At 29.4% G+C, this 12,123-nt stretch overlaps 1 protein-coding gene across 3 annotated transcripts in view; it reads right to left on the reverse strand.

Moving 5' to 3' along the window:
- Positions 1 to 3,032: 3,032 nt before the first annotated feature.
- LOC117172940 (chaoptin-like) overlaps positions 3,033 to 12,123 on the reverse strand; it is a 35,627-nt gene continuing 26,536 nt past the window's right edge. For all 3 annotated transcript variants that reach the window (XM_033361245.1, XM_033361244.1, XM_033361243.1), the window contains exons 12-15: positions 8,692 to 8,817; positions 8,281 to 8,394; positions 5,928 to 6,163; positions 3,033 to 4,303 (exon numbers count right to left, since the gene is read on the reverse strand). In XM_033361245.1, the coding sequence (XP_033217136.1) occupies positions 4,015 to 4,303; positions 5,928 to 6,163; positions 8,281 to 8,394; positions 8,692 to 8,817 (765 nt within the window). In that variant the 3' untranslated portion in view covers positions 3,033 to 4,014. The remainder of the gene's footprint in view (positions 4,304 to 5,927; positions 6,164 to 8,280; positions 8,395 to 8,691; positions 8,818 to 12,123) is intronic.

A 12,123-nucleotide genomic window follows, 5' to 3' on the forward strand; every position in this document is an offset into this window, starting at 1 on the left:
ATTTGTCATAAGGACAATCGCAGGATTTCGCCGGGAGCGGGTGCTAATCTGGAAAATTGCACTCGCTTCCAGCGAAATCGCAGTAAAATTTCAGCCACAACTACGTCTCACGACCATGAGATAGGTGGTTACAGTCTGTAAAGGAATCAATACGACGATCCAGCAGAAGCCTCGTGCACCCTAAGAACACGGAGCGACCCAAGGACAACCGCCTTCTGCATTTTTCCCGCAAGTGTTCTAGCATATTGTTGACACGCAGGGATGCTTTTTAGGCCATTAGCAAGTGAAAGCTTGGCACCTCCAAGAGCGCCGGTGATAAGGACGATCAATTTAACAGAATATTCCGGATACAATCGTTGCAACTCCCTTATAAGATCTCGATACATTATACACATAATAATTGAAAGCCCAGAGGTCGGATTCTCCGGAAAAATGTCCACGAAGCTCGTCATCCATTTCAGCCAGATTTTTAGGCTTGAGAGAGACCTTGGTGTTGATGTTTCTCCGGGTCGTAAAGCATCGCTCTTCATCTATTGGATGTCTGCCCGCGGTTGGTCTGAGTGTCGCCTCTCTTTCTCTGTTGCCGGCTTGTTCTAGCTATGGTAGAGTAGGCGTTCCGCCTACATAGCCCCTTTTACGGATTAGTTCAGCATGGTTTCGCAGACGTTGCTGCAAAAAGTGCGATAGCTCCGGGTGCTTTTCGCACCACAGAGCATGCAGCCGTACCATGCAACCCCGTTCAGGGGCCACACTCGCATCGTAGCACTCTAGCAAGTCGTGATTCAGTCGCTCCGTCCACCCAAAGGTTGCGAGATCCCGCCGATCCATCGCATTGAATCCATTTTCATTGGCTCCCCCAGCTCTAGATTGGTCGGCATTGTTGGCCGACCCATTGTCGGGAGCCCTGCGCGTTCTGTTGTTTTGAACCGCACTTACCACAACTATGTTTGGTGTTGTCATTGTTGTTCTCACGAGAAGCTAGGGAAAGCGGTTCGTCCATCCTTTTAGAGCCTCGCATGCAAGGATAAGGCTGTGTATTCTGAAAGGTCTCCCGGTATCCCAGAGTCACCGTTCTAGACACCTCACCCAGGTATCATTCAGCTTTCGGCACGGTTTTCACACCTCCGCTTGGGGGTTAATTCCTTCGGGAACACCCCTGGACAATTGTCCGCGACTGCCTATTTATTTTTGTAACCATATTCAGCAGAAACCCTTATTCTCCCCACAGCGTGAGCTAAAGAAGAAGTAAGAATCATGAACACCTAGCCACTTCAAATAGGTAGAATAAATAATGCCATTTTTCTAAATTAGTTCAAAAATTGCAATTTATTATTCTTTCTTCTTCTCAATTCCCTGGTGGACCCAAGGAACCGAAAGAAGCCTCTACGAAGTATCCTTAAAGAACTCACTGAGTCACCCTTCAGTTTCTTCTTAAGAAACTCAAAAAAACAGCAAGTTCACTTTTTAAATTGTTGAAATTCGGTTTCTACGTTAAAATTTGCATTAGGAACTCACGGAGTAATCGCAATACTTTATCTTGCAGTGTTAAAAACTTTAAAAAATAAAATAGCTCTCATTTACATGGGCCGAAGGCGGCTTCAAGTGCATCTTCTTTTAGTAGTTAATATGCGTTCCGTCAGTGTGATGCGATGCAAGTGAGAGCAGTCAAGCAGTTTCCTTGAGGTTACGAGACGAGATGCCAGCACTAAAGGTGAAGGATTTGTTTCAATTCTCATTTTTCATATTATTCTTATTAGAAAAGGTATTGACTTTCTGTAAAATTAGACATATAAATTGCTACATATATTTAGTTCCATTTATTTCCCAATTTTGAATTTTATTTTTAAACTTCGCGCGCAACATACTACTTAAGCTATTTGTGGATGCGCTTGAAGTCACCTTCAGCAGAAGTAAATTACATTTTTAAAAATTTTTTAACGCTTAAAAAAAAAGTATTGCGATTACTCCGTGAGTTTCTAATGGAAATTTTAATGTAGAATCCGAATTTGAACAATTTAAAAGTAGATCTTGCTGTTTTTTTTTAGTTTTTTAAGAAGGAACCGAAGGGGGGGCTCAGTGGGGTCTTTAAGGGTACTTTGTAGAGACTCCTTTCAGTTCCATCGGTCCGCCAGGGAACCGAGGTTCCGGAAAGTTAGGAAAAACCTGACAAAGTCCGAGAATTTTTGATGATCTGAATTTCAAGTTCATTTTATTATTTTGACGAAAATTCAACAATTTGCTTAAAAATTCATTCTTTTTGTTTGAAAATGCGACTTTTTGCGTTAAAATTGATTTATTACATTCATATAACATTTTACGTTGATAATTGCTCTTTTTCCTTGAAAATTCAATTGTTTTTTTTTTCAAATTAATTTTTTTGATTGATTATTCATCATTTAATGCGAAAAGTATTTTCTTTTTAAATTGAACAACTATTTTGTTGAAAATTAATTTTTTTAACTGAAAATTCAATTATTCCATGTTTGGTTGAAAATGTATCTTCATTTAAAAATTCAACTATTTTCTTGAAAATTTCTGTATTGTGTTAAAATAAATCGTTTTTTGGGGCAGAGTATTAATTTTCTTGGTGAATAATTCACGTCTTTGGTTGAAAATTCATTTCTTTGGATAAGGATTCATCATAAGAATTTATTTATTTGCTTGAAAATGGAACCATTTTCTATAAAAATCGTTTTTTTTTAAATCATTTTTTCAACTGAAAACTAAACTATTTTGTTTTTTTATTGAAATTATGTTTTTTAGTTGAAAATTCATGTTTTTTATCGAAAATTTTTTCTTCTTGGTAGAAAATTCATGTTTTGAGCTGAAAACTCAAATTTGTGGTTAACATTTTTTAAAAATATTTATGATCTTACAGTGAAAAACATGTCTTTCGAATTAAGTATGAGTTAAATCCTTTCATATATAATCTCAAACCAATTTTATAACATCAAAAAGTTTTATTTCGACTTGGATAATTTTAGGAAAAGAAGTATTTTTACAATTTGAACCTTTATTACATATTTTACAAATAGATATTTGTTTTCATCTAAGTTCGGACTAAATTATCGTCTTATCGAATATTTATATAATAATACGAAAAGCCAGAAAAATTCCTTTTTTTCGAGCTCTTAATACTAGAGTATTTTATTAATAAGTACGTAGTAAAATAAACGTACAATAATCGACCGAAATTAATTATTATTCAATCGCTATTCTCGATTCTCAGTTTGCATAATATATTCGTATTTGGAATTTTTTATTTCATAGAAGCTCTACGAAAAGATTATTTTAACATTGAAATACTAGGTTTAAATTTAATTTTAGAAAATTTGTTTTTATAATAAATTTAAATACTTAAATTTTTGGCAACAATTGTTAATCATTTAAATTAAATCTTTCCGCGGAGTTTCTTATTCTGCGCATTCTTCTATGTACACGTAGACACGTATAAAAGCTACAATTTAATTTTTTCCTCTTCTCTTCTGAAAGAAAAATTTAGATTCCAAACTTTGATACTCTTATGATTTTCGATAATTTCGTATATTTATAATTTTTTCATTTATTTTTCTCACAATTAGAGAGAATTTCTCTCGGCTTAAAATGATCTTCGTACCGATTTTGTTTCTAGAATTTAGTCTTATATTGTTACGAAAATAAATTTTAAATCTTCCTTTGAAGACAATAAAAAACGTCAATTCTGACCATTTTTTAGATTAAAGTTTCAAGTGAAATGATTATGTGAATAGACCATTTTGTACAAGAGTCTTCTCTTAGTTTTCAATCTCTGCGAAAAATTAGAACAAAGATGAATCTAAATTAAAATTCGGATTGGAAAATAAATGAAAATTTAAAAATTAAAGTGGAATAAAAAATATTTGTATAATGAAATTAAAAAATTTTGATTCAAAGTACTTAAGGTAAAGTGACAATTTCCTTTCTTTCGAAATAAGATCTAGTGAAAGATTGTAAAGGAATAAGAATGTAACTCAAAAATTGCAAAAATAAAAAAAATTAGTAAGCATAGATTGAAGTGATTGTGAAAAAGAAGAGAATAGCAAGATTTGGAAAATTGAGAGAAGGAGCTGAACTCCATCCACATTCGAGCTCTTTTTTGAGGATATCTGAGACTGACATATTATTTTTATTAATGCAAAAAGTTTCCCGAAGATCGTCGTCCCAACCGTTGTCCCAACAATTAAATTCAATGTCTTCCTCGCGTTCATAATTTGTTAATTCGTAATGCGAATTGCAACGATCCTCCTGGTATTGTCTGTGCTTTCTTTGCCACATTTCGATCCATCTGTAAGTTTCAAAAAATTAATTTTTATTGGATTACGAGCACCTGAAACTTACAATCATTTTATTTTAAACGCTTGGAATTTGAAATGGTTCAATTTCATTTTTATAATTTCCACAATTTTAATTTTGAAATTCGACAGACTGAAAATGAAGAATTGAAAATGCTTCATTTTTAATATCGCGAATTCTAATTAAATTTTAAGCCACTCACCTAAAAAATTAGCTTATTCTGAACGTTTAAAGTTTGAAATGTTTTAATTTCATATTCATAATTTTCCAAATATTCATTTAAGAATTCAACATATTCAAACTGAAAAATGTAAAATGCTTTCTTTTAAACCCGTCGAATATTAACTGAATTTTGAAACCTCAAACTAAAAATTATTTTATTCTGAACGCTTGAGAGGTTTGAAATTCTTCATTTTAATCATTTCAAAAATTGTTTATTTGGAACTCGAAAGATTCAAAATCAAGCATTGAAAAATATTCATTTCAAACCTGGTGACTTTTAGTTGGATCATGAGCCACTCAAACTAAACATGATTTCATTTCGAATGCATGGAGAGTTTAAAATGGTTCAGTTTCATTTTTACAATTTGCAAAATTTTAAATTAAGAATTCCAGATATTCAAAATAAGGCACTGAAAGTGCTTCAATTTGAACCTGGCGAATTTTAGTTGAATATTGAGCATTTCAAACTAAAAATTATTTTATTTTGAACTCTCGGGATTTGAAATTGCTCGATTTAATTTTTTTAATTTTTAAAATTTTAAGTTTAGAATTCGAGAGTTTCAAAATGGTATATTGAAAATAATTTATTTTTCAACCTAGCGAATTTTAATTGAATTTTTAACACCTAAAGCTAAAATTTTTTATTTTGAATGCTTCAGGTTTAAAATTGTAGATTTTTATAATTTTTAATTTAGAATTAGATAGAATCAAAATCAAGCATTGAAAATGCTTGATTTTAAACATGGAGAATTTGAATTAAATTTTGAGACCTCCATCTAAAAATTGTTCTATTCTGAACGATTGGGGTTTGAAATTGTTCATTTTTATCATTTTCACAATTTCCAATTTGGAACTCGATAGATTCAAAATAAAGCCCTGAAAATGATGCATTTTGAATCTGGCAAATTTAATTGGATTATGAGCACCTAAAACTAAAAATTATTTTATTTTGAAAGCTTAGTATTTGAAATTGTTCAATTTAATTTTTACAATGTGCAAAATTGTAAGTTTAGATCACCTCAATCAAAACAATATATTTTTTTCAATGCTTGGGGTTCAAACTTGTTCAAATAGTCTAATTTCATTGTTATAATTTACAAAAGGTTCATTTTGGATCTTGACAGTAGCTAAACGTAATGAAAACACGACTCAGCAAACATCACGAATGGTCACCCATCCGAGAGCTAAACCGCGCCCGTCCATGATTAACGTTCGAGATCGCGGCAAGTCAAGAATTATCACCCAGCTAGTACTGTCTTGGGCGTGAAAAACAATTCTATTTCCCACTTTTTAAGCTATTTTGCACAATTATCCCTGCGATTTTTATTTTTCAAATTTCAACCAAACAAAAATTAAAATGTAAATAGTTTTCTAAAATTATTTTTGTGGCTTACCCAATGTCACAATCACAGTCTAAGTGACTTCCAGCCATTCTGAGCCTCATGAGGAATCTTTTACCCGGAACACTTGGTTTGTGAGCAGAAGAAGGATTCGAAAGAGTCCTTACATCATTCTTGTGAAGACTTATAGTTAAATTTCTTACACTCATGGCATTGGTGAATAAATCACGATGGACGGTACTCACACTTGTGTTGAGAAGTCCAAAATGCAAATGAGGACTTCTTATCCCCTGAAAGAAAAGTATGAAGTATCTTATACTAGTAAAAATAGCGCACTTATTACAGGTTTCTTATTTTGATTGCCAACTAAAATTCAAATTAAAATAGATGCTTCTATTCTAAGTACTATAAAATATCATTCATAATCATAAATGAAAATAAGTAGTATAGCTACCGCGATACGGGAGCACTTACCTACCGAGCAAAATTCTGTGCAATGCTTAGTTATCAACACCAGGTAATTACCATTGGTCGGTAATGCAAATTTACCATCGACCGATAAGTGTTCCCGTGCCGCTGTGGATATACTACTAAAATATTTTAAAAAGCTACTATTCATAGCACAAATATGCCTATAATAATTAATTTTAACTTACCAAAGCGTACAGTACCCTAACTAATAATTTAATTACATATTTTAAATATATTGGTATTTTAAATTAACGGTTGTCTACTGTATGTTCATTATCAACTATTGGGTAGGGTCCTCTATTTTTAACACCAATATTCTTATTATTAACACAACAAATTTAGTGGTTGTATTTTAAACTAAATAATTGAACTTTCAAGACAAAAAGAAGCATTTTTTAGAAGAGAGTTGAATTTTCAACCGAAGCTAAGTTTTCAAGCTAAGTTTTAAACAAAAAATGAAACATTTAAATTCAATGGAGAAAATTAATTCTCATCTTAAAAAATAAATTTGTATCAAAATAGTTATTTTTCAACCAAAGAGAAAGGTTTTCAACTTAAATGATGAATCTTAAACAAAAATTCAGACGAAGAGTTCAAAATGCAACCAATGATTTGAATATTCAACCAAAAAAATTTTTTTTAATGAAGAAGATTATTTTTCTGAGGGAAGGATGAATTATCAAAAAAAAACATAAATTTTCAAAAAAGTACTTGAGTATTCAACTAAAAAAGATGTATTTTCAACCACAAAGTCGAATTTTATACTAAAAAAGATATATTTTTTTATCAAAAATTGACTGGTTAAATTCTTAGCTGAAAAAATTAATTTTCAACAAAAAAATTAGATGAATTTTCAACAAAAAGTTAACTTTCCAAACAAAGAGATTATTTTCAACAAAAAAGTTAATCGACGACCACATAGTTGAATTTGCAAATAAAATTATAAAGCTTAAACAAAAAGAAAAATTAATTCTCAACGAAACATTTAATAGTTAAAATTTTAAACAAACAAAAAATGATTTTAATTTTAAATCAAAAACAGTTGAGTCCTCAAACAAAGCAGATTAATTTTTAACCTATAGTTGCATTTTTAACCAAGAAGGATGCATTTAAAACAAAAAGAATGAATTTTTAGCAAAATTGTTAAATTTGTAAGCTAAATAGATGAATTTGAAAATAAAATGATGAATCTCTAACAAAATAATTTAGGAAAAGAATTCAGAATTCAAATAAAGACTTGAATTTACAACCAAAAAGTAGATTTTTAAAGTAAGCAGATATCTTTTTTCTAAAAAAATGAATGATCAACAAATGCATATATTTTCAACAATGTACTTGAATTTTCAACTGAAAAAGATACATTTTTGACCAAAAATGGAATAGTTACATTTTCAGTTAAATTTTAAATAAAAAATGTAATAGTTACATTTTTAGTGAGGTAAATTAATTCACATCATAAAAGTGAATTTTTCACAATATAATTAGGTTTTTTACCAAAGAAGTGAATTTTCAACTAAAATAATCAATCTTAAAAAGAGAATTCAGGAACAGAGTTCAAAGTTTAACCAAAGATCTAAATATTCAACTAAAAAGTTGATTTTTTAACCAAGAAGATTATTACAAAAAAAAGATGAATTGTCAACGAATTACATAAATTTTCAACCAAAGAGATGAATTTTTAACAAAAAAGTTAATTTATGACCAAATAGTTGAAATTTTAACTAAAATTACGAACTTGAAAAAATATAATTCTCAAGGAAACATGTAATAGTTAATATTTTAAAAAGACTGTAATTTTAAATAAAAAATAGTTGACAATTCACCAAATGAATTCATGAATTTGAAGATTATTATTATTAATTTAAAAATATTCCATAGCTGACAAAAAATATTCTCCTTTTCATATAGGCTTTTAGTTTTTATTTAATTATCTTACCTGTAATATATCATTGTGCAAATGCTTGAAAGCCCTGCCACTGAAAGTAAAGTTGTAAAGCTTCACAGGAAACCTCCCTTTCATTTCTTTCTCGAGACTCGTCTCATTTTGCACCTAGTGAAAAAATAGCATCACTACATTATTTAAAACTAATTATGAAAATATTTTCAAAGTTTAAAACTCTGAGAGCAATTTGTTTCGAATTTCAAATACTTTTCAAAATTAAGTAAGCGTTCGGAACAAATAACCGGTTATGAAATTATTCTGCACGTTGAAAATTTCAAGTCTAATTTTAGAGTTTTTAAATTTAAAAATTTATGTGTATCACTTTTTAATATTCAGAATGCAACGCTTTAATTTCTTGACCATGATAAATTAGTAATAAATATTATAAAAAATATTCCAACTAACTTCAATAAATAAATTCTTGAGCCCATGGTTATATTCGAGAAGATTTGGGAAGTTGAAATTTTTTATTTCCGTGTAAGCAGTTATCAGCAAAGTTCGCAGTTTCGATGCTTTGCAAAGTGCTCCAGCCTAGAAATAATAAGAAAGGAAATAAATATAAATTCTTTAATTTCGAAAGGAACAATTTCTTTCCGAGTGGGACAGATTCTATAACCGCAATATAAAATCTCTTTTTATATTGTGCTTTTATATTCCTTTTAAACGCTTTTTCTACACAAAAATATTGTGCTCAAACTATAAAGATTTTATTTCTTCTACACAACATATATTCTATCCAGAATATGCCCTACACATAATTAAATAGTAATTATTTATTCTGGAAATTTTAAAAGTATATGCTACACAGAAAGAATTCTAAAAAAATATACTCTATGCAAAATATATTCTACGGAAAATATATTAGACACAAAATATATTTGATAAAAAATGTATTCTACACAACACATATTTTACAGCAAATGTATTCTACACAACATATATCTACAGAAAATATATTCTAGGCAAAATATTAAAAATTGCAAGTCAAATATTTTCTACACAAAGTACATCCGAAAACAATGAAATAATAATTATTTTTATTTTAATATTGATTTGAATATATAACTATTTTTATTTGAAAGATTATTCTTTTTAATTAAAAAGTCTACTATTATATTTTTTGGTCCAAAATTAATCACTTTTAGTTAAAAATTATACTGTTTGGTTGAAAACTTAATTATTTTGTAGAAAATTAAACTATTTTGTTAAAAAGTCATCTTCTTTGGTCGCAAATTCAACTATTGTTTAACATTTGCCCAACTCTGATAAAAATTTAGTTTATTTGTTGAAAATTTAACTATTTGATTGAAAGTCGTATGAATTTGTTAAAAATTCATTTCATTGGTTGAAGTTGGAAGTATTTTGTTGAAAATTCGTTTTTGATTCTTAAGATAATAATTAGTTTCTGTAACTGAAAATTTATATACTTTATTTTTCTTCTACTATTTCTCAAGTATTAAATTTTTGTAACTAAAAATGTAACTATTCTGTTTTTGGTTGAAAATCGCTCGCTTTGAATTTTTCATTGATATTTTTTGGTTAAAAATTCATTTTTTTAAATTATGTTTTGTACCCGAGTATTTAACTATTCCTTTTATGGTTGGAAGTTGATCACTTTTAGTAGAAACTTCTACTATATTTGGTTCAAAACTCACGTATTTTGTTGAAAAGTCGTTTTTTGTTATGTTGAAAATTACTTTTCTTGCATAAAAATTAAACTTTTGCAGAATTGGCCGAAAATTGATAAGTTTTAGTTGAAACATTCATCTATTACATTTTTGTTTAAAAATTGATTATTAAATTGTTTTTTTACTGATTATTTAACTCTTCCAGTTTTTGTTGAAAATTGATCGTTTGTAGTTTAAGTATCAACTACTTAATTAAAAGTTGAACTACTTTGTTAAAAATTCATTTTATTAGTTGAAGAATCATCTCTTCACTTAATAATCGAACTATTTTGTTAAAAATGTAACTATCTAGTTAAAAATACATCTTTGTTTGTATGTTACAAATTCGACTATTTCGTTAAAGATTTAATTGGCTGCTTGGGAATTCTCTATTTTGATGAAAATGCAATACATTTCGACAAGAAAACTTGACCGTTTAATATTAAATTCAATATGGTACCTAGACATTGATTTTATTTAACCCGTAAAGTGCGTTGTGGGTGTCAGACACCCCAGGAAATTTTCAAACTCTTATAAACTATACTTAATTCGAAAAAATTTAGTAAGTGTCGCCATCTAGCTTTAGTGTGAGATACTAACTGTAAGTAAAGTCGTTTATTTAGCATACTGCGTCAAGGCTGCTGAAAGTGGAGGGAAAAAAATCGTGGGGTGGAAATAAATATCTTTCTTGAAAGCATCCATGTTGCAATATTTTTTCAATGAAAGTACACTATTTTAAAAGTATAGTCATACATTTTCAGGTTAAAATAATTAAAATTGCGCAAGTTATAAATTTTTAAGTAAAAACCCCATTTTGGAACGTTTTTCAATTATATTTTTAATAAACTTTAAATAAATTTCTATAAAATCAACTCTACCTTATAAAAGATACCTTAAACTATATCGGATAATTTTATTGTGACAAAATATTCAATAGGGGTTAAACAATACATGATTAAATACGCTTGGGTGTTTAACACCCACAATGCACATTACCGTGACTTTTACCGTGTATGCACTTTGAGGGTTAACAGAATTCATTTTCTTATTTTCCTACAAAAATCACCTTATTTTCCCTGTTTTTAGAGCACTTAGTCTAGAAAGCAATTTATTAACTGTTTTTAACACTTTTGTGTGGGAAAAATATGGAAAATAATATTTTTGCGTGCAATGTATTGAGAATATTTTGAAAATAAAATAATGACTATTTATTTCTGAATAGGTAAAGTATGTATGTATGTATGTATGTATGTATGTATGTATGTATGTATGTATGTAAAGTATATGGGCAGATGTACCCAATGAGGACTAAAAATGCGGAATATTTTATTTTTTAAATTTAGCACTTGACATTTAAAAATATATTATTCCAAATTTATGAATCATAAAGATACCAACGATATGTTTTTTGACCAAAAAAGTTGAAAATTAAAGAATTTAACAGTCTGCCTTAAAAAGTTTGCTTCCGTTTTCATACAAATAATGAATAAACAAACTTTACGATGTTTGTTAATAAATTTTCGAAACGGGCTAAGAATTATTTTTTTAACCATTTTATTTTAGTTTAAGTAATATATTGCACCAATAAATTAAAACTGCTGCAGGTGATTTAAATAAAGTATACTCAAAACTTTTCCATCAATCTTCACATAAATTTGAAAATTGTTCTTTTATTTTCAACTTTTTGAGGTCAAATGACATATTGTTGAAATCTTTATAATTCACAGATTTCGAATATTATATTGGTGAATTATCAAGTGCTAAATTTAAAAAATGTTATATTTCGCATTTTAGTCCTCATTAGGAAAAAAAAGACTATCGCTGACCAGGCTCGGCGGCAGCATTTCGGCGGAGTGTGTGCAAGCCGCGTAGTGGGGGTACCTTATACAGGTAGCTGGGGCGAAATTGACTATTGCCCGAAAAGATTTTGTGTAGGAAAAATATAATTCTATTTAATTCTACATAAATACATACAGGCTCTTCCACAGGCCCGGGTTTGCGAATTCGCCGCCCCTGGTTATTCGTAAAATGCCGCCTTTTTTGTATCATTTTCTTTATAAAAGAAAGTAGTCGCAAGCCGACCCCTACATTATCTTGTCTTTTACTTAACAGTTCCGTAACAAATTTGAAAGAGAGCGGTCTCTTATATACTCGGTTGGAGAAAAAGCAA

The sequence above is a fragment of the Belonocnema kinseyi genome, chromosome 5, assembly GCF_010883055.1.
Source record: "Belonocnema kinseyi isolate 2016_QV_RU_SX_M_011 chromosome 5, B_treatae_v1, whole genome shotgun sequence".
Classification (NCBI taxonomy): domain Eukaryota; kingdom Metazoa; phylum Arthropoda; class Insecta; order Hymenoptera; family Cynipidae; genus Belonocnema; species Belonocnema kinseyi.